This window comes from Rhincodon typus, chromosome 1 (assembly GCF_021869965.1).
Source record: "Rhincodon typus isolate 14 chromosome 1, sRhiTyp1.1, whole genome shotgun sequence".
NCBI lineage: Eukaryota > Metazoa > Chordata > Chondrichthyes > Orectolobiformes > Rhincodontidae > Rhincodon > Rhincodon typus.
The window spans coordinates 147,769,916-147,793,694 of NC_063332.1; the positions used below are offsets into that span (position 1 = coordinate 147,769,916).

The following is a 23,779-nucleotide window of genomic DNA, read 5'->3' on the forward strand; positions in this document are numbered from 1 at the left end:
TTTCTGAAGAAGGGTCTAGGCCCGAAACGTCAGCTTTCCTGCTCCTCTGATGCTGCTTGGCCCGCTGTATTCATCCAGCTCTACACCTTGTTATCTCAGATTCTCCAGCATCTGCAGTTCCTACTATCCCCAAATGTCATTATATTGTTCTTTGATTCAAGTAAGTCTCAGTTCTTTGGGAATTTATCTTGATGTTCTGTTAAATTTTAGGTGGTCTCGCCTTCACTCTTCGTACCCCGTCATTCTCCCCATGCTCCACCCATGCCAACACATGTTCTTCATCTACACTCCCACTGCATGCCAAATCATAAAGTGAGTTTCTGAGCAGCATAAAAACATATTTCATGAATGAATCCATGTGAATATTACCACTTCATCAGACTGATTCAATGTTGAATATTAAGGTTCAACCCCCTTACGGAATTGTCTATGCATGACGAATTGTGGTACTGATCAAAAGCATTCCTAACACTTTAATAAGTGCTGCCTTTTTCTGGTGGGGCATACAACAGAAACCTGTATCATAATGGACCACAGAATTAGAGTCTGCTCTGCCACTGGTGTTGGTATTGAGAGAATCTAATGTCCCATAAGTGGCAGCAAATCAACATTGCATCTAGAATGAAGTCATGATTGGCAAATTCTACATGCTTTTGGTGCAGGCGATATCATAATCTAACACTGATTTAGCACCTGATCTGACTTTTATAAACCTTATAAGTTCTCTCTTGAGCTCTGCTCGATACTTGAGAGACCCAGCATTTCCCCTATGCCCCTCCCCAATACCCACCCACTACTGCTATCAAGGGCTTGAGCATGGGACTTTTAGTGGCCTAATTTTGAATTTCTAATGGTGCTATGGAGTTTGTGAAATGTGTTGTTGGAGGAGGTCTAAAAATTTGTTAGTGTCCAAATTGAGTGATTGTGAACTTGTAAAAGTAGTTCATTGAAGTTAAAAACTTGTCAGCAAGTCCCTCATGGGTACTATCCCCCACAATGTGTTTTGCAGAGTGATGGAAGATGAAGCACAGGCAGCAGAGAAAGAAAGGTTTGAGCCAAGGAAGGACAATGAGGGCTCTTAGTAAATGGTACATTCACCTGGGGTCTTCATGGAGTTTTCTTCTAACTGCAGGAGGCACGGTGGCACAGTGGTTGGCACCAGTGCCTCACAGCACTGGGGACCTGGGTTCGATTCCGCTCGGGCAACTGTAATCCTAAATTTCCTTATCTTAGGATCCATCCTGGCTGAACTCGACAACACTGCCAACATCTCACAGTTCGTCATGAGTCACTGCATGAAGGCAGGAAGAGAGGCCCTATGTGTCAGGAAAGGGTACTCTGTACTTTTATGTCTTTGTAGAGAGGAAAGGAGTGCAAGTAACTGACAGAGGCTGTGTGGGGCATGTTGAGTCAGGGTTAGATATTCTCAGTTAGATATTCAGACTCCCGTACCAGTGGCTGGCTACATGACAGTTCTGAAGTATCTGAAAGATAAATGCACGAGGAAAGGTTTGGTGAAGGAAGAGGAGGAAATCAAAGGTGCATGTTTAACTATTACAGCAGGTTGTAGAATTGTGGTGAAGTGCGATTTGAGAAGGTTTATTTGTCAGAAATATGCCAACAGGTTTACATGCTCTCTGCTTTACCTCCACCAGTCACAGGGTAGTCATAAATCATCCTCAATACACCAGCTGATGAGTCTGTTTGAATTTATAAACCACAGACAACTAATTGGAAATCAGATTCAAGAAAAAAAATGCAGATGTTTGCTCTATCCATTTTGCTTTTGAGCAACATTCTTGCTCTCAGATCTTCAATGTTCTGGCCCACTCACTGTGCCCCACTTTCCAGTTCAGAATGAGGCAACATTGAAAATCATTGTGTTTTAGATTCATTGTCCACCCAGCAGGAATTTTTCAATCAGCATCTCAAACCTGTATTGTAACACCATCCTTTTTGGTTTCATATCCCTTAACATCGTTAGATTTATAAGCAGTGTGACGGCACATCAACTAATATATACAGATTTTCTCTAATTTTTGGACTTATTTTGGATGAGAACCAATAACATTGAACTCATATATATGGAACAACTGTACTTAATTGACTACAATAGGACACTTAAAATGGAATGAACAGTTTAGGACATGATGTTTCCATTAGATAGGCTTGGGATGAAAGATGGGCAGCATGGCCGATCACCATCTGGTGAGAAACTACATATTTGAATACAAACGTAGGAGTTCACAGTGCAGCTGCAAGCTGTTGAATTCACATACCAACAAACATCCAAGGAAATAAATGAGGGAAAGATTTTTAAAAAACACAATTTTTAAATCTTAACATTCTAAGAATGGCATGCAGACTTTGAAGTGGTGAACTCTTCAGTGGGATAATCTATGTACATTTCATTTGTGCTTTTTCTTTATTTGTTGAAGGTAAAACATGTGATTCTACTATTAACTACTGTGAATGCAACCCATGTTTTAATGGAGGAACCTGCCAGAATCAAGCTGCTGGTTATTACTGCCACTGTCCATTTGGTAAGGAATATCAGTATGGTTATGTATGCATGTATATACAATTCAAAGGTGCAGTCTTTTTGCAAAGGATTCTTGAGGCTTTGTATTTAATTGAAACGGGCCGATAATAACAGGTTGATCTGAATGGATGGAATGGTCATTTATCATTTTTGCGTTCTCCAATATACATTATCATCCTGTATCATAGAATGATTGTTACTTCATTTAAACCAGAAATTCAGGCTAATTCATGTATAATTGTGCACAAGCAGTTGAAATGCTATTGCTTTACATTGTAAACCATATTACTTACACTCACTCTGTTATTCCAGTTTATTGCAAAGCTTGAGCTTGTTTCAGGAAACATTAGTCATGTATACGACATAAACTTATTCCAAGTTTAATTTACAACATATAATTCAGTGTGCAAAACAAGCAAAATTTGTACATCATTTGAATAACTGCCAGGTTAGTTTAATAGATCATATAATGGTAACTAAAAAATAATTTGTTGGCTGTAAAGCACTTAGCAATTCCCTGAGGTGGTGAAAGATGCTATGTAAATGAAATTGTGTTTTCTTTTCTTTTCCTCTTTTCATTTTTGATTCCTGTACGTGAAGGGTTCTTCTGTAATTAAAAGCACGTACAAGAAAGTGACTTTCAGACTCATCCATCACAGATATGGTTCATTATTTCCATCAGATTAAATTTGCAGCCAGTCTGAAGTCATATCTGGACTGTTACCAGAGAATTGTAGATGACATATAATGGAAATCATTTTAAGGTTTTTTTTCCTACAGTTATCAAAGAAAGACTGTCTCCTTCCTTAAGTTTATTCTGATACTCCCCTAACTCTTGTTCATGGTTTTCTCCGAATTCCCAGTCATATAGTACCCTTCTCCCTTCCTTTAACCTGTCCTTGTTTTATCTTCGCTGCTTCTTTCTTTCTACAGTTTACACCAGCCCTGTCTATCCAGCACCAGAATTTACTCTGACATTTCCACTCCTCTACCAGAGTACATTCATTTTCTTTTCCAAACGTCTTGTGCTCAGACCGATATAGCTGTCATGGAGGAGCCAGTTAGTTTGGTTGGCTGAACGGCTTGTTTGCAATGTAGAGTGGCACCAACGCACAGGTTCCATTCCCACCCTGGCTGAGGTCCTCGTGAAGGTCCTATCTTCTTGACTTCATTCTTCACTTAAAGAATGGTGACTGTCAGGTTACACCACCATCAATCATCTCTCTCTCTAGTGAGAGAGCAACCTTTGGGACTTTTGCAACTGCCACCATAGTTCTTACCCTTCATGCCCACCTCACTTTCCGAGGGTAGAAAATAATTTACAAAGTCAATAATTGCAGTTCCAGAAAGACGGGTTGGGCTGTGAACAGTTAATTTGGAATAATATTGAGTTTGTTATTTTCGATGAGATAACTAGAGGTGATATATATATAAAAATGCCAGAGAAACTAAAGGAGAACGTACCTCTAGGCCAAAGACCACGTTGATTCCAGAGGAAGATGTTTTCCTTCTGGCAGGGCAAGTGGAGGAAGCAGGAGGTACAGATGAACGGAGCACCATTTGGAGATGGCAGGGTCAGGATGATGAAAGATTCTCACAGTAGTACAGATCAACACTGGCAATTAACTTTACTTTGCAGTAGGCAATGATTTTGATAATATTGAATGAGTGCCATGAGAGCCCTGGTAATACATGCAGTCCCTATGGACCTATTGCTACCTTCCCATGCTCAATTTGCTACAGCTAACCTAGAGACTAAAGATTGTTGCCTACTATAGATGAGATTTTCCTATATTACCTACAAAATCAGATGTCAGTCAAGTGTGTAAAGTTGGCAGAGAGACCCTTCAGTCCAACTCGTCCATGCTGACCAAGTTCCCCAAACTAAATTAGTCCCATTTGCTTGCGTTTATCCCATAGCCCTCTAAACATTTCCTATTCCTGTACCTGTCCGAATGTCTTCTAAATGTTGTAATCCATCACTTCTTCAGGCAGTTTATTCTACATATGAACCACCCACTGTGTGGAAAAAGTTGCCCCTCAGGTCCCTTTTAGATCTTTCTCCACTCCCATTTAAAATATGTCCTGTAGTTTTGAAGTGCCCGATCCTAGAGAAAAGACTTCTGCTATTCACCTTATCTATGCCCCTCATGATTTTATAAACCTCTATAAGGTCACCCCTCAACCTTCTACACTCCAGTGAAAAAGGTCCCAGCCTATCCTTATAACTCAAACCATCCAATCCCAGCAACAACCCTTGTAAATTTTTTTTCTGAATCCTCTTCTAATATCCTTCCTATCACAAGGCAACTAGAACTGTATACAGTACTCCAAAAGGCCTCACCAATGTCCTGTACAACTGTAATATGATGTCCCAACTCCTACACCCAATGATCTGAGCAATGAAGGCAAGCGTGATAAATACCTTCTTAACCACCCTGTCTACCTGTGATGCAGCTTTCAAAGAACTAATGATCAAAAGATAGATAAGGGCAGAGTTGTAGATATTATCTATATGGACTTCAGTAAAGCCTATGGCAAGGTTCAGCATGGTAGACATGTTGGTAAAGTTATATCACATGGAATTCAGGGAGACCTTGCCAATTGGATACAAAATTGGCTTGATGGTAGGAGACAGAGAGTGTTGGTGGAGAACTGCTTCTCGGACTGGAGACCTGTGGCCAGAGGTGTTCCGCAGGGATTAGTGCTAGGTCTACGATTGTTTGTCGTTTATGTAAATGATTTGGATGAGAATTTAGGAAGGATGGTTAGTAAGTTTGTGGATGACTCCAAAATTGGTGGTACAGTGGACAGTGAAGGTTATCTAAGGTTACAAAGTGATCACGATCAACTGGGCCAATGGGCTGAGGAGTGGCAGGTGAAGTTCAATTTGGATAAATGCACGATGTCACATTTTGGTAAGACAAACAAGGGCAAGACTTATACAGTTGATGGTAGGGCCCTGGGTAGTGTTGAAAAGAGAGACCCGGGGGTCAGGTGTATAGTTCTTTGAAAGCTGTGTCGCAGGTGGACAGGGTGGTTGAGAAGACATTTAGCACACATGCCTTCATTGCTCAGACCATTATTTTATAATCTGATGAATGTAGGTAGGCCACTGCCCTTCAATGTTATATCCAGTTCCCATTTTTACATAATTCAGTACGCCGCAAAGTACGAATCCCTGAGGACAACAACAGAAACTTATGCACTTAGAGTTGTGACGCTTGGAGTAGACCAGACCATTATAGCTAAGGCAAGTTAATTCATAGTTGACCTTCATGAAGGGTAGATAATTTATTTGAATCTATTTTGAAGTGGACAAGCAAACATTGGAGAGAATTAAATGCCCTCAAGCCCTGCTTGCTAGTAAGTCTAAGGTGAGGGATATTTATTCAGGGGGAGAGTGCAGGATGGGAACACTGCCTCCTTCCACCAACTAGATTGGGAGGCTCATCCAGATGATAATTGAGGACCTTAGGTGGGCAGTTAGTTTTATTTAATTCTTATTCAATCTTTGTCAGAGAACAGAGTCTTCACACAGAAAATCCAAGAAGCAAATCATTTCTTGTAAGATTTTAGGGGTCTGGAGTGCTAAGGGAATGATCCCTCAATTAGGCACCAACAAGTCTGGTGAAGAAGGACTCTGAAAGACACTCCATATCTTTGCCTTCAACCCCTCTTTGATCAGATACAGGCTGTCATACATACGGAGCCTGTGGCTAGATGCCTGCTCATGGGCTACTCCATACAGGGCAAGGTGCAATACATGCCGCTTAACTGTTCTTACTTTTCTCATGTGCATCACTTGCATGGCCAAAATTTGTTGCACATCCCTAATTGCCTCTGTGTTAATGACTTGTAATACCATTTCAGAGGATATTTACAAGTCAACCACATTGCTATGGGTCTGGAGTCAGATGTAGACCAGGTCAGGTGAGGAGGACAGATATCATTCCCAAAATGAAACCAGTGAACTAGATGGTTTTTTAGAACAATTGACTGTGGTTTCAAAATGGCTTTGTATTGCAGAATTATTAATTTAATTCAAATTCCACTGTCTGTAATGGTGGTGTTAGAACCCCTGTCTCCAGAGCATTAGCTTAGGCCTCTGGATTCCAGACTTAATTTCAGCAACTCTTCACTAATGATTCTTTAACCAGTGGGCAAGACCCCTGTTGCAAACATTAAATTCTGCCAACTGAATCTATAGCACCTATGTGTAGCACTCCATTTACCTCTCAGGTTTTGTCATGGCAGCTTGTTTTCACGTGTCATCGAAAACATTCTGGCAATTCAAGGAAGCAAGGCTGAAATTCCTTCTTCCTCCCCATTCATTCTTCATGGTATAAAATGGAGCCTAAAATCACATGGCTGTGAATATACTCTCCTGGAGACCGGTTAACTGAATTATTTACTACCAAGGGAAATGAGTATACTGACACAGCAAGACAGCACAGTGATTTATCAATTCATTGTCCAAGATGTCATTTATGATGCTAATTTACATTTGGAAATAGGTACCATAACCATGGTATTACTTGGTTAACATGACATATAATTCAAGAAGAAATACTTTCCACAATATAAACATGACTCAACATTTTCTGTGACTCAACATGTAAAGTCCAGTCAACATTGATTGGGACTACATTACACCACAGCCTAATTCTTCTGATGAGAACAGGAATTCCAGTACTTGTCACTAGCCAACTCAATTCAGAACTCTAAAGATATTCACTCTCCAAATGTAAATTACAATTGGAAGTACAGCATCTACAACATCTGGAAAAATGTTCCTAATCATTCTGTTTGCTAACTTCTACAATAACTATTGCCATCATGCATTAAAATGAAGTACTGAAGGTTGAAATCATTGCCAGCATGCATTATGGCAGACCACCAGCAAGAAATTAAGGTGATTCAAACCACATTGGATGCTGCTACATATTAAATGCTGAGAGCTGTAACTTCTTACTGTCATTTTATTCAAGACAAATCACAATTATCCTGTCACCTCATTGGTACTTGTACAAAGCATTTTTATGTACGAGCTTATAGTACAACAGTAAATCTGCAGATAATGACAAGTAATCGCAGTAAAGGTTGGAATATAAACTAGGTACCCTGGATTGTTTATACAAGCAGATTCCAGGCAGTTGTTTTATTAAACAGATATAATTGATGAAATCATATGTGCTGTGAGATCTCAGACTTGAAACATTTATTAGAATGGTGACTGTTAAAGTTGATATATTCGGGAATAAAAGTTCCACCTTTATGTCTTACGATTTAATAAAACTTTAAAACTATTAATAATCTAGTATATAACTGTGATAAGGTCTGGGGTTGAAGTAGGACAATGGTTTTGTGCACTGTCCTCCCACTTCAAAAGACTTAGGTTTCAATCTCATTCAGACATATGGGTGAAACAGTTGATTATTCAAATAGATAGCTGTATCCATTAACCATACTTGTGTGAAGCCCAAAGCCACTCGCCCCGTACCACGCCCTCCCTCAAAAAATTCAGAAATTATGCATTCAGGCTCAACACTTCTGATTTGCGAGGTTTTTCATCATTTTTGCAAGGGCAGAGAGGGTGTCATGTCAAAAATCTAGCTGTGTGCTTAGCACTGAATCCAAAATACATACAGTACTGGTACTGATTCTGTAAAAATAGGAAATGCCCCATTGCAGAGTGCTGATATTCTTTATCTGGATGAATGAGCAGTAAGCATAGAATCTGTGCTCTTCCCAATTGCACTTGTGTCATCATTGCAATTAAACATTCAATCGTTCCACCACCATGCACTATAAGACACTGTGCATATCATTTAAGCAGCAGGACAGCAGGACTTCACCAAGGCTCATTTGAAATCACCTTCCAAGCCCATGACTTCTTCCATCTAGAAGGACAAGGTCAGTAAACACAAATGAATACCACCATCTGTAAATTCCCTGCCAAGCCCCACATCATCCTGACCTACAACCATATAGCTGTTCCTTCTCTAATGCTAGGTCAAAGCCCTGGCACTCCCTTCCTAACAACCCTGTGAATATATTTGCGCCACATGAACTGTAGCTAGTCAAGAAGATGGCTCACCACCACCTTCCTGTGGGCGATTAGGGATGGAAAATACGCTCTGGCCTGGCCAGCAATGCCTGCATTCCATCAAAGAGTAAATAAAAACATAGTGAATAAATAAATGACAGGCAGAATGCATTAAAATCTTTTGCAAAAGAGGTTTCCTGATTCACAAAAGCAAACTTAAATATTGCAGACTTCTTGGATGTACATGGTAAAACAAGACTGAGTCGGCATCGCTTTGTCAAGGGGAGCTCATGCCTGGCAAATCTGTTAGAATCCTCTGAGGAGGTAACAAGCAAGTCAGACAAAGGATAGCCAGTGGAAGTGCTCCATTTGGATGTCGAGAAGGCCTTTAACCAGGTGCAGCAGAGGAGGCTGCTAAATAAAACAAGAGTCCATGGTGTTAGGAGCAAGCTACTAGCATGAATCGAGGATTGACTGACTGGCAGAAGGCAGCGAGTGGGAATAAAGGGTTCTTTCTCAGGATGGCAGTTGGTGATCTGTGGAGTTCTACATGGGTCACTGCTGCATCACAACTATCCACGTCATACATTAATAATCTGGACGAAGGACCTGAGGGCATTGTTGCTGAGTTTACAGATGACACAAAGATAGGTGGAGGGTCAAGTAATGTTGAGGAAGTGGGGAGGCTGCAGAAGTACTTCAATAAGCTAGGAGAGTGGGCAAAGAAATAACAGATGGAATACAGTATGGGAAAGCGTAAGTTTATGCACCTTGATAGGAAGCGTAGAGTCATGGAATATTTTCTAAACGGGGAAAGGTTTCAGAAATCTGAAGTACAAAAGGACTTTGAGTCCTAGTTCAGGCTTGTCTCAAAGTTAAATTGCAGATTCAGTTGGCAGTTTGGAAGGTAAATGCATTGTTCACATTAATTGCGAGAAGGCTAGAATACAGGAGCAGGGGATTTACTGCTAAGCCTGTATAAGGCTATGATCAGGCCACGGTTGGAATATTGTGAACAGCTTTGGGCCCTATATCTAAGGAAGGATGTGCTGGCCTTGGAGGGGTTCCAGAGAAGGTTTACAAGATTGACCCAAGGGATGAAGGGCTTGTCATTATGAGGTGTGGTTGACAACTCTGAGCGTGTACTTGATGGAGTTTAGAAGGATGGGGGTGTGCTGGTTTCTGATTGAAACTTTCAGAATACTAAAGTGCCTGGTTAGAGTGGACATGGAGAGGATGTTTCCACCAGTAGGAGAGACTAGGACCCGAGAGCACGACCTCGGAGTGAAAGGACGACTCTTTAGAACAGAGATGAGGAGGAACTCATCGCCACAGAAAACCGTGGAAGCCAAGTCACTGAGTATATTTAAGACAGATAGACAGAAAAGTGTAGTTGAGAAATGTTATCAGCCATGATCGAATGATGGAGCAGACTCGATAGGCTGAATGTATGATTCTGCTCCTGTGTCTTCTGGTCTTATCTAGAGCAGTTTGAATATTGTTGAAAAGGGAGACATGGCGCTGAAGCTATTCATCTTTCTTTCATCTGGATTTATCATGGTGATGCCAAAGTTAGTTGGAAATGACTTGCTAAACAATTAGCATCTTTTCCTAACATATTACAGATTGTTGTAATTGTTTGAAATATTTTGGCATTCTTGCATTTATTCCGATGAATGCAAAGTGGAAAAGTTTTAGAAATGTGTCTTATTTTGCAACAATGTTCAAGTTATGTAGTGAATGGTTTGTTGCATGATATACCTTGACAAATTGCTGAGCTTGAAGAATATTATCTGAGATATAATCTAAGAATCTCAATATTGTCTGTTTCAGAAAAAATGGCTGTACTGACCCGTGAACAAACCTGACTTTACAATTGTACATTCCATTCTTATTTAATGTTTTACAATGCACAGAGTTAGAATTTTGTGAAGTGACTGTGGATGCAAATTGGGAGGATCGTCAACAGACCAGAAATGGAGGGCAGAACTCTGATTTGACGATTTTATGCCTCAAATATACTTTGGCCAAAATTAGGATCAGTTTCCTGCTTGTTATCCATGTCTGTTTCTGGTACCAGGCTACATTTAGTAATGGCTCTCAGGTTATTCTGGACAATCTGTTCCCATTAGATCAATGGAAGACGTGCTTTTTGCTGGTGCTTGCCATATTGGAATTTTTCAAGGCAAAATTTTTAATGGTCAGAGATAGTGGATTTCAGATGGCAGTAATTACTTTTGAAAGATGACCTTGGTTTCTCTTCAGGGAGAAATTAAAAATTGACACTTAGCTATTCAACTCATGAAACCTCATTGCTTTTGCTATCAGACTGATGGAGTGTCATTCCAATTTTTCAGCACTTTATTGAACTAGACATCTCCATTGAGCTTCCAGTACATTAGTTATCCAGTCTCGTAACTAAAATGATTCCATTCCAGGGGAATTAGGGATTGTATTAACATCCTCTCCTCCAGGCAGCTCCCACTTGGACCCATAGCTATTTTTCCAATTTATTGTTCTCTCCCATTTAAGTTTTGTCACTCACAATTACGTTTTGCATTTGCAATGGGAATTGTTTAATTGTATTTAAAGAATTCGTGGAATGTAGATTTTTCTTATGTGTATTAACAGGAAATTGACTATCCTGTTCACGTTATAATAATGATTATGATTTGTATGAATCATTACTTATGAAAACAGAGAATACAGTTAGCCAGGGATTTATATGCCATTATATGTTGTTCACTTTTTGGATATTAGAATTCCACATTATTCCTCCCACCATCAGGACAATTTACATTTATACAGCATTTTCAATATGAGAAATGCTACAAGCTACATGGAGATGGGTTTCAGGAAAAACTTTAATCTTTTTTGTGTGGAAATGGTTCTAACAGCCTGAATGGAGCAATAACACTGACCAATTGTACCTCGTTTACACAGTTGATTAGAATTTTAAAATACTCCCACTTACTTGAATGGAGTATATACAAGTTATCAGCTTCTTGTTTCTTTTGACGTAAATGTGAGCTCAAGTTGAGTTCAGGGTAGCATAACATAGATGACAGCAAACTTGCAGACCATTTTACCTTCAGAACACTTGCTTTTCATGAGGTCACTGCAAAGTTTGATTCCCTGACTGAGTCAAAAAGTGGGCACACTGACAAGATTTTGACTAGATTACTAGTTGAACTCTTGTGACATTGCAATAACAGTATCATGGCTGTGTGCAATTTCAGTTTAAGCAGGGTTGAAGGGTGTGTGGGACAACTGGATCAAGCTGGACGAGGTGGACAGAGAAAAAAGGCAGGTGAGGAGACAATGGTTGGACTGAGAGTGGGGGAAAGTGAACGCATGGAGATGAGAGATGGGGCAGTGGAGAGGAAGGGGTAAACAAAGGAATTTAGGTGGGGAGGATCAAATGGGAAGGAAAGAGGGATTGCTAGGTCGAAGAATGAGAGGAATAAGAAGGCATTGGCCCAATATTGTCTGGTGTGAGATGTACAGGCTAAAAGGGGCATTAACAAGATAGAAAGACTGAAGTGTCTTAAAGAGAGGCAAAGTTAGACCAGAAAGATTATTAGCGACAGAGAGAATAGAAGCCCAAGAGGGACAATATCCTTAATCTGGTGGGTGTTTTATATAGCAGAACTGCTTCTACAAATGTTAGCACAAAAGAGTCCAATGTTTCACAAGCAAGGGGCAAGGGACAGGTGTGAAGGACTGGGTTTTTTTTCTGAGTTTGGAGGTTGATGACAGAGTAAAATAAAGCTCACTTGTTTAGTTCACATAAGCCCTGTATCCTTAAGTTTCAGAGTAGAAGTCTGGCTCTGACAGGTTTTGTTTCGAACTTACTATAATATGCTTTATTTTAGGATTTTTCAACCTCTGACCAAGACCAATATTTTAGTGACACAATGGGACTCCAAACAGTTTATTAGATGACTAAGAGGGCCTCAGCAGTTCCTCCATTAGTTATAAAATGCCAAATCAAATCATAACCGCAGAATTTGAGTTTGTTGTTGTGATCGCTGCCTCCTCATGAAATAGATAATTCAAAACAGAAGAGCCAGAGAAATAGACAGCTGTGTTCTGCCCTTTTCACTACCACGGTATGCAGGCAAAACTTTTATGAAATAATTTCCAGAAACATTTGAAACAGTTAAACATTACTTTTTGGCAGCACTGGAGTGTCACAAGTGCAGTGCATTGTGTTACAGTTTCCACGTGAGAAGAGGCTGGGACTGGACAGAATTTTCTCTTATCTTCTTTTACTTAAATCTTCCTTTAAATTTTTGGGGAGGGGGAATAGTAGACGATTCTTTTTCATATCAGTACGACATGCAAGAGTGCAATGCAATGTTCCATATCACTGCAGTTAGCATCATTGCATTACAGAGCTTGCAAAAAGATAGATTTTGCTCCATTCATTTTTTGGTAGGGTGAAGCCATTTATAGGATCTCCGAACAATAGCATTTCTTAAGAATCAAACAGATGGGAGAAACATTATGATTAGCTTTACTGCCCTATTTTGTTTTTCTACCAAATTAATATTTTTGTTCCCACTGTGAATCGAATTACTGTAGGTGGGAGCAAAATTAATATCGATAGGTATCATTGACCCAAGGTGATTTAGCAACCTTCACATTTTAAACTTCGTGTTTGTTAATGCAGCTCCATCACATTGTCAACCTGGTAGCTGCTGCTCCAAGGAAAACTGACTGAAGAAACCTGTAAAGCCAGGAACTCCTCTGGGTACTGAATGTACTAATATTAGAAACTTATTCATGAGGATTTCCTCTTCTTGAAATTTCTAGTGAAATAGTAAATACATTCTTTTAGAGCAAGTCTATAATTTTGCTGAAAATGCCAAGCAGATGCATCTATAAAATCCCTACACAGCAACAAGAGCAATTCCTAACAACTTTGTTTGCTTTTTCAAAATCAGTGGAATTAAGATGAAGAGCCATTAAAGTTAATGATAATTCTTTCCAAGTGTTTAATTTTTTTAAAGGGTGCTGAGGGTGAGACGAGCGCAAATATTTCCCTGCTTTTCCTGGCAAAGTGCTCAATAAATCACTTTGCCCAACCTATTAGATGTCTTTCGCTGTAGTCTGTTTTGTGCAGTTTAAACAACTTTTACATAGGCCTGGTGTAAGTATAAACATCTTGTTCCTTACACCTCACACATAGCAGCTCAGAGGCTGCAAAATTCAGCTCTGTGAAGCCACGAGTTGGTGCAGGTTTAGAAAGAAAAATGGAGTCCTCCCCACTTCCAACAAGATTCGCATACAATAGGGTTAGGGTTAGGATCAGATATCATATCATTGAATGTGTTAGTGCAGGCTGCAGAGTAGACAGGTTTTAATATCACTCAGCATCTAAAAGTGAATTGACACCCAACCTACCATTTTTAACCACTCTAGTTACTCTAATTTAACTGATACTTAACCTATTTTTCTAATCAACCTGTCTCAGAGATGTTATTACATCTCTGAGCAAGCAAGACGTGAACCTGGGCCTCCTGATCCAGGAGTAGGGTTTCTACCACTGTACCACAGGAGGGTCTTTTTTTTAATTAACCTATTTGTCTAATCTGTTCAGAAATGTTATTACATACCTCTGGAACAAGTGGAACTTGAACCCAGACCTTCTGATCCAGGGGTAGGGATGCTACCACTGCTTCACAAGATGGGATGAGAGGATCCTCATTAACACTTTCTCTCAAATACATGCAGCTGAACATAGGTCAGCAAAAAGACTCACCCTGGTCCATCCTAATGAAAGGCATAATCATCAAACTGGCAGGTCATCGCTGATTACTTTCCACTGGCACCTTCTGAGTTCATGGACGTACATTTGGACAAGTTTATAAAATTCTGTGAAATTTATAGGGTGCGGCACTGGAAAATGGGGTAGTGTTGGTTTGTATGGCTGCTGAAGAAGCCACTTCCTCCTAGTCATGAGGTTCAGGAGCAAACTCCCTTGGGAAAAAGCATTGGAAAGTAATGAAGTAAAGAAAGCAAAGCAGACAAGCTACTCAATGAGGGAGGTGGAGGAGGGCTGTCAATCCCCTAGATTTTCAGTGTGAGCTTTTCCTACCTGCCCCAGAGTCAGGAGCAGTGTCTTCAGCGGCTGCATGCACTTCATCAAGGAGGTGACAACATCTTGACACCACATCTAGAATATTAGCTGGGCAAAGGTTATAATGCCAGTTGCCTTCAAGGTGTCATCAGCAGGTCCTTCTGGGCTGAATCTGGAGATTTTGGAAGCACATTCAAGTTCATCAACCATTGTTGCATCTGGGCATTCACAGAAATTCTCTCAACAAGGAGTAGGAAATTTGTTTGCATATGACTCAGCCATAATAGTGTGCAGCCACCCCCTGCCCCAATGACCATCCCCACCGAGTCACCAAGTTAGCTTCTCCTATTGAGCTTCTGCATAGGATCCAAGAAAATTGGAGCAAGCACTACGAATTTTTATGCAATTACCATTTCTGTTGCTTCTTACTCAGTTTTTTTTGCAACCAGAATGCACCTTATCTTTAAGAGATGTTGTCTGGCTTTAAGATTGCAGGTTAGCTTTAAGTGGTGTGAACCTTACACAAGCTTGAGTCCTGGTTGATGTTTGCAGCCACTCAGCAGCACATTCAGTGTGGGTTTGGGTGCCACAATCATTTAAATTAATTGGCAGGATAAAGCTTGTATGGTTTGAATAGGTGCAGGCAGGCTAATCGTCCATTACAATTCCCTGTGCTGAGTTTTGGAGCAATCTAATTTAGCTCCGAAAATGTCTTATCCTTGTACAAATTTATTTGATGAGATACCTTCATAAATGTAAACTGTGAAATGGAGTACAAATGTAATGAGTGAGTATCAAATAGTTATTAAATGAAAGAAAATAGTAATCTTTCACATTCCCTGGGATTATTGCACAAATACAGAATCAATCAGAAAAGCACAAACATTCTGAAGTAAAAACAAAGTGCTGCCAGTAAAGGGACGTTCAACATCTGATAAAGAAAAATAGGATAATGTTTTAGGTAGAGTTGAGTCAGAGACAGTAGGAACTGCAGATGCTGGAGAATCCGAGACAACAAGGTGCAGAGCTGGATGAACACAGCAGGCCAAGCAGCATCATAGGAGCAAAAAGGCTGACGTTTCGGGCCTAGACCCTTCATCAGAAATGGGGGAGGGGAAAGGCGTTTTGAAATAAATAGGGAGAGAGGGGGAGGCGGATAGAAGATGGATAGAGGAGAAGATAGGTGGAGAGGAAACAGACAGGTCGAAGAGGCGGGGATGGAGCCAGTAAAGGTGAGTGTAGGTGGGGAGTTAAGGAGGGGATAGGTCAGTCCAGGGAGGACGGACAGGTCAAGGGGGCGGGATGAGGTTAGTAGGTAGGAGATGGGGGTGCGGCTTGAGGTGGGAGGAGGGGTTAGGTGGGAGGAAGAACAGGTTAGGGAGGCAGGGACGAGCTGGGCTGGTTTTGGGATGCGGTAGGGGGAGGGGAGATTTTGAAGTTTGTGAAATCCACATTGATACCATTGGGCTGCAGGGTTCCCAAGCGGAATATGAGTTGCTGTTCCTGCAACCTTCGGGTGGCATCATTGTGGCACTGCAGGAGGCCCAGGATCGACATGTCGTCTGAGGAATGGGAGGGGGAGTTGAAATGGTTCGCAACTGGGAAGTGCAGTTGTTTATTGCGAACCGAGCGTAGGTGTTCTGCAAAGCGGTCCCCAAGACTCCACTTGGTTTCCCCGGTGTAGAGGAGGCCACCACGGGTACAGCGGATGCAGTATACCACATTGGCAGATGTGCAGGTGAACATCTGCTTGATGTGGAAAGTCTTCTTGGGGCCTGGGATGGGGGTGAGGAAGGAGGTATGGGGGCAGGTGTAGCACTTCCTGCGGTTGCAGGGAAAAGTGCCAGGTGTGGTGGGGCTGGAGGGGAGTGTGGAGCGGACAAGGGAGTCACGGAGAGAGTGGTCCCTCCGGAAAGCAGATAAGGGTGGGGAGGGAAAGATGTCTTTGGTGGTGGGGTCGGATTGCAGATGGCAGAAGTGTCAGAGGATAATGCGTTGGATCGGGAGGTTGGTGGGGTGGTACGTGAGGACGAGGGGGATTCTTTTTTGGTTGTTATTGCGGGGACAGGGTGTGAGGGATGAGTTGCGGGAAATGTGGGAGACACGGTTGAAGGCGTTCTCGATCACTGAGGGGGGAAGTTGCGATCCTTGAAAAACGAGGACTTCTGAGATGTACGGGAGTGGGAGCAGATGCGACGGAGGCGAAGGAATTGGGAATAGGGGATGGCATTTTTGCAGGAAGGTGGGTGGGAGGAGGTGTATTCTAGGTAGCTGTGGGAGTCGGTGAGCTTGAAATGGATATCGGTTTCTAGGTGGTTGCCCGAGATGGAGACAGAGAGGTCCAGGAAGGAGAGAGAGGTATTAGAGATGGTCCAGGTGAACTTAAGGTTGGGGTGGAAGGTGTTGGTGAAGTGGATGAACTGTTCGAGCTCCCCGTGGGAGCACGAGGTGGCGCTGATACAGTCATCAATGTAACGGAGGAAGAGGTGGGGTTTAGGGCCAGTGTAGGTACGGAAGAGGGATTGTTCCACGTAACCTACAAAGAGGCAGGCATAGCTTGGGCCCATGCGGGTACCCATGGCCACCCCCTTTGTCTGTAGGAAGTGGGAGGAATTAAAAGAGAAGTTGTTGAGGTAGGCTTTTTCACCAGGGACTCATTTTGGAACAACATTTTCTGTTTTTATTTCACTGTGGTAGAGGATCACTCACAGAAGTTAGCCACTCCACTGCCAGACTGGTCCTGAAGTTGGTTCTGTTCATCAGGATGTGGCTCACTGACTTCTGTTACTAGTGGGACATATTTGTTTGGAATTAACCTTCCTTGATTTACGACAAAAGAAACGTTGGTTTCTACATTAGGTGCACCATATGCAAGATCAAAAATTACAGAAGTTTTTGTGAGTTTAATGTGGCTGGTTCTGAACATTCAAAGTAATACCTAAGCTTACAAGAATGACAGAAAAAAAGCAATAAAAGTTCAATATATTTAAAAAAAGAGCTATTGGCTTTAACTCATGCTTCACCCTGAAATGATCTTAACGTTAGATACATGCATTCTTCAGTCTTATGTATGGGAGTAGAACTTTGAGAGTGGGTTAAATTAGTTCATTTTGGATCGGTTTACAAACATGTGAATTTTGTCCAGCCTATGTTGTTCACGTCCAAATTCAACCTTTAAAAAATGTAGTGCATGTGCAAGAAAGACAAAGCGACATTATTTTCTGAATTCCAAAGCTTTTACAAAATTACACGTATTTCAGTTCCTTGTTTTAATGTTTGGAATAATTGTAACAAATCTACCAATAATTGCTGAACCAATCATACTGATTATTTTGTCATTTCAGGTGTCTTTGGGAAGCACTGTGAACTGAATAGTTACGGATTTGAAGAACTGTCTTACATGGAGTTTCCTAGTCTGGACCCAAACAATAATTACATCTATATCAAATTTTCCACTATTAAAGAAAACTCATTGTTAATGTATAACTACGACAATCAGACAGGAAACAAGGCTGAGTTCCTGGCTCTGGAGATAGTGGAAGGCAAGATGAAATTCTCATTCAACCTGGGGAACGGAGCACACAGACTGATGACGACTAAGAAGGTCTCTGATGGACAGTTTCACACTGTGGTTGCTAGAAGGGCTGGACTGGTAAGTAACAAGTTCACTGAACTGGATTCCATTGTGACTTCTGGAGTGAATTTTATTCCTACGCACAATATGTACTTTAGACCAGGGTTAATTCATTTCAATTTTTTAGTGAACTCACAGTCGTATACATCACACAGACTTGGAACTTAGGTGCATTACCTCTAATGCATAACAGAACCATCAATAAGAAAATAACTCACGATAATAGTTCTAAGTTGCATACTAAGCCACTTATTGGGAACTACAGAAGAATGCCAAGTATAATTGCAATTACCATGTTCACAACTTGAAACATAGATGGTCAAGATAATTTGATAGAAAGGTCTCCTCCATTCATAATGCTTAGGTTATTGTGCGTAGTGTAGGGAGAATGGGTCAGAAAGACCATTTGGAGATCCAGAACATGTCAAAGGCAAAGATTGACGATCAGGAGACTCCTCGACCTGCTGGGTCTGGAAAAATGTGCAAAATGAGCTGCCCATTTCGAAAAAAGTGCCAAAGCTTAAGTACCAAGTAACAAGACACAGTTGGTATAGTTGGACATGCCACTTAATTACTTTATCTTGATAATATAGGACTGAGTGTCAGTTAACTTATATGAATACCTCTCTTATGCCTGTCCAAGGAGGCATTAAATATTCTGCCCATAATCTGCTGCTGTGCTTTCTCAGATTTTCCAAGATATATGGGACTAAATTTATGAGTCACCCGTAGTCATGAAAACAGGTGAGTGGACCCCGATATTAGGACATTGTGCCATCAGGGATGTTCCTTGCACTACTGGTTCACCAACACACACATGACTTTATGGGCACCAATCCGTGGCCCAGTTGAGACTCTTAACTGTACAGTTGATGCCTGATTAAGTGCCTCGCCACATTGCGGCTCCTATTTAACAGGTCGCAGGAGAGACAAATGTGTAGCCTGGCAGGTTTAACCTTGCAAAGTTCTTAAATCGGTGAAAGAGTGAGGAGTGTCTTCTTCCCAGACCTCACCATGCTAAGTAGTGGAACCCCCATAGTTTGGCTTCCCCAAATCCACCCTCCTCACACTGACCTGCTAACATGTACCCCTTCCCTACTTGCAGTGGCCTGTCATTCAGGCCCTGGAAAAATCCTGGACTTGCCTCAATGGCCAAGGTCATTGATGACCATCACTAATATAACAAGGTGTAGAGCTGGATGAACACAGCAAGCCAACCAGCATCAGAGGAGCAGAAAAGCTGTGTTCATCCAGCTCTACACCTTGTTATCTCAGATTCTCCAGCATCTACTATCCTACTATCTCTGATGACCATCACTTCCTGCTTTACCTGCAATACCAGCAGTGGCCACTGCAGTGCACAGTGTTGTGTGAGTGCTGGCGAATTCTGGCAGATCTATGAGGTGAAACTTCCTCTTCGAGGCACAGGGAGGTCCTGCCTCATATAGTACTTTGTTTTATTTGTTCTACTTTGACAACTGCTCTGCTTACTCCTAAAACTCTGTTGATTTCCATCGATGCCATGTACCAGATTTTAAATAGGGGAATTGAATAATCATATGATAATAATTAATTTATATGTTTCAAATTAAGGATTGTTTTATCAGCAGTTTTCCAAAAGTTATTAATTCATTGAATGTGGACATCATTGGCTAAGCCAGAATTCATTGCCCATCTCTAATTACCCTGGGGAACGATGATGTGGAGGTGCCAGGGTTGGACTGGGGAGGACAGGGTCAGAGGTCACATGACACCGGGTTATAGTCCAACAGGTTTATTCAAAATTTCAAGCTTTCGGAGCACTGTAGAAGTGAATCTAATTGGGCAAGGACTGGTATCAATATGGATCATCCCCTCAGCACTTCTGGCTGAAGATAGTTTCCAGTGTTTCAACATGATCTTTTCTCCTGATGGACAGCTTTCTTCAGCATTAAGGATGAGGATATTTGTACAGCACCCTCTTGCGTGTTATTTAATTATCAGAGACTGTTTGTGATTGGATGTAACAATAAAACAGAGTTTTGATCTATTCCATTAGTTGTGGATTTACTTTGGTGTGTCTATCACATTTGGCTAGCATTGTTTAGCATGCAACTAGTCCCATATTGTAGCTTTACTAGGTTGGCACATCATTTTTCTTGAGTAGGGCTAATATGCTGGATATTTTAGATTTTGATCTTTAGAAAGTATTTGACTAGAAATCTTATAGTTAAGCCAGTTACTTCAAAGGATAAAGAGGCTAATTTTTTAAACTAGATCATAAAATGCTAAATATGAGAAGCATTATTGGACAGCTAATTGGACAGCTCTGACTAACTGAGTATCTCTCCGATCAGTGTTGAGATTTCTGCCGCGTTGAGGTGGACAATAAATATATTTCTATGCAGCATCGAGTCATTTGGGGGTCAGGATATTCAGCGAGGTGATCAGCTTCAGGGGAAACGTCAGGCTCACCTTACCAGGGTGATTGCAGGGCTGTCAGTGCTGATGACACCAAAAGAGAGTCTGCTTTGTGCATTACACTTCACCATCACTTTTTCAAATACCCTCCCCAGGCAATATGCCCCTGCCTGGACTTTCATTTCCACTTCTTCTTCTTCTCCTCCCTCTCAGGTCTTCCACACACTTGTCTGGGTCTGTGCTGGCCACAAGCCCTCTGCACCCGGACCCAGAAGGACCACTATAACCACCGCTAAACCTGAATTTGGGGAACCACCCACTGAGTGTCAGGCCTGAGTGCAGTCACCCAGGCCCTGCCCAGACAAAGTCAGACTTGCACCCTAACCCTACCTAGGCATCAGTCAAAGCCAGCAGATGATTGTTGCCAGTCAGTGCTTTAGGCTGTCATGGCTGTGTTCCTCAATGCACATTATGTCAGTTTTGAGCTCCTCATGCATAACATGCAGAGCCATCCACAGTAGTTAGGCAGTAACGATAGGTCAGAAATATGGAACAGTTGCCATCAGGGAAGCCCACACATTAAACCCACAATAGAATTGGAGACAGATTCGAAATAGTCAGGGTGAAATAACTCCACAGAGCCCAGCAGCCAGTCTCCAAGTCACCCTTTATTTACACGTGCATCATACTCAATACTGGTCCAGCTTCCTCAGAGGTAGCTCCCAGAATGGACAGAACCTCTGACGCTTCTGCTCTTATCTGTCAGCCCAGGCTCCCTGATTGGGCCAGGTTAACAGCCCCAATCAGGGAACTCACATTCTATGATGTCCACCTGGCTGACCTCATTACAGTCACTACAGTCTCGCCCTCACTTACCAATGTCCTGGGATCCACCAACAATACTAATCCTTGGGTGGTTATTCTACTGACAGCAACCACTGCCTCACTGGTCATGCTGTCACTCAATCAGAGCTGCTGGGCCCTAGTTGGTCAGCAGTTCCCAGCAGATGGGACTTCTGTCGTCTTGATACTAAGAAAGGTCCCATGTCATCCAATTAAATGTCTTCCTTAGAAGATACGTTACCTCAACACACCCCACCCTCTCTTCCAAAAATAGGTTTTTAATTGAACACGGTATTTTTTTATTGATAGCTTTTGTACAATGTAGCTTGCCTCTTAGTTTACCAAATACCTTAACCAACAGTTTATGCATTATATTGCACAAACTAAATTTCAGATTGTTACCCTATCCATCTCTGTGCTTTCGAAAATCTACTTTCACACATTTAGTGGAAGGTGCATAGTAATAAACTCAATGAGACAAATGTTCAAAAAGCTAATGAAACTTCACAACTGAAGTTGACTTTGCACTGTTGCAGCCCTAAATCAATAACAGGCTGTCACTCAAGGTGGCAATAACATCGCTCCATCTTAGTTAGAGAACACTTAATATGTTCCTGCGCTGAAAGAATTAAAAGAAATTCAGAGCGTAAAAAACAGTTACAATAATAGATTGTCAGTTATTCAGCATGCAGGCTTGTTTGAGCTAACAAAATATGTCAGCACATGGTATGTAATGGGAAATAAATTGTGGAGATTGCACAGGGAACTTAAGCAGCATTCTGTTATAAGTGCTGAGAGAAATCAGTTTTAAGCTTAGAAAATTCTGGAGATGTATATATAACATAAAACTGTCATGTTAAAAGTTTTCACTGTTTATGCAATTCTTTAAATGCTGAACAAATACAACTAAAGACTTCAGTCATAGACCAGTTTGTTGAAGCAAAGACCAGCTGATTTCAATTATAACTTCAGCACATTCTGTGTGCTTTACCAGAGCTGGATAGGCTGCTCAGATTGAACCTGATGACCTTTCTGTCTTTATAGTTAGGAGTTTCCAAAAGTGTAATGTTTAGATTAGGTTTTATTTTCAAATGGTTTTATATTTATTGGCAATAGGAACATTTCCCTATTTCACAACCAGTGTATAATACCATTTAGCATTGACAATCTTGCAACACAGAGTCACATCTGCACCAAAACTCGTAATCTTTAAAGATATGTAAAGAATATCAGGATTTGAATGTCAAAAACAATTTTATATTTACAAATTGCACAGCTACAGCAATAAAACCAGATATTTTCATAAGTATTACATAGACTGCAGTAAAAAATTCAAAATAATATGAACATTAAAGTTTCATTTAAGTATATTAAGAAATTGTTCATGTCATAAGAGACATTACAAACTGTTCACACCATTCATGATTTTATAAATATTATATAAACACACGTTTTATATGTTTATAATTTTAGTTATTAAGCAAAGTAGAAGACATGTACTGTTCCACATTGTTTGCACATCTCTGAATGTAAGTTTAAATGTAACTGGAGGTAATAATTTGACTTACTGAAATTAATTGGGGATGCAATTGGACTTTAATAATCCTGTGAAATGGGCTTACAGTGAATCAACAATCTGTTTTACACCAGACACAGTTTTCATTATACACAGAAAACAGGCCCCTAATTCACTAGGAGCCTGTTTTGCTCTGCTAACATAGACCAATTTCACCCCCATTGTTTCCAATTTTCCATGCACAATTAACTTGAAATATTATGAAAATTGAAAGCAGTTTCGGTCTTTTTGAATTGCAAACATTGGAATGTCTTCTGTGGGAAATGGTTAAAAATATGGTCAAACTGCACGAAGCTAAACTACATTTCTTTTGACTAGGTGGCATCTCTCACAGTAGACTCATGTTCTGAAGATCAGGATGCCGGTTACTGCACAGCAACCAGCTTGACGTCAGCAACTGATTGGTAAGATTTCCTCTTGCAGCCGCTGCAAGGTTAGATAGTTTTTCTTGTCATAACATAAGGTGAGGTTGCAAGAACCTAATAGCTAGCTATATCACTGCGTTCTTATTGTTACTTATAAAACTACTGTACTTATCAAATATTGGATATTGAATCTGCAACAAAAAAATGGCCACAGTTCTGCCAAGAAGACCAGCGAGGGTACTGAGGAACTGAGTAATGGATGACAAACTCAGCAAGATCTGGAAC

The 23,779-nt window shown here is 41.0% G+C and overlaps 1 protein-coding gene across 1 annotated transcript in view; it reads left to right on the forward strand.

Annotated features, from left to right (window-relative positions):
• The window catches only part of LOC109929705 (protocadherin Fat 4), a 381,732-nt gene that overhangs the window by 331,493 nt on the left and 26,460 nt on the right, over nt 1–23,779 (forward strand). The window contains exons 11-13 of the mRNA XM_048609430.1: nt 2,439–2,543; nt 18,021–18,328; nt 23,448–23,533. Of these exons, the coding sequence (XP_048465387.1) occupies nt 2,439–2,543; nt 18,021–18,328; nt 23,448–23,533 (499 nt within the window). The remainder of the gene's footprint in view (nt 1–2,438; nt 2,544–18,020; nt 18,329–23,447; nt 23,534–23,779) is intronic.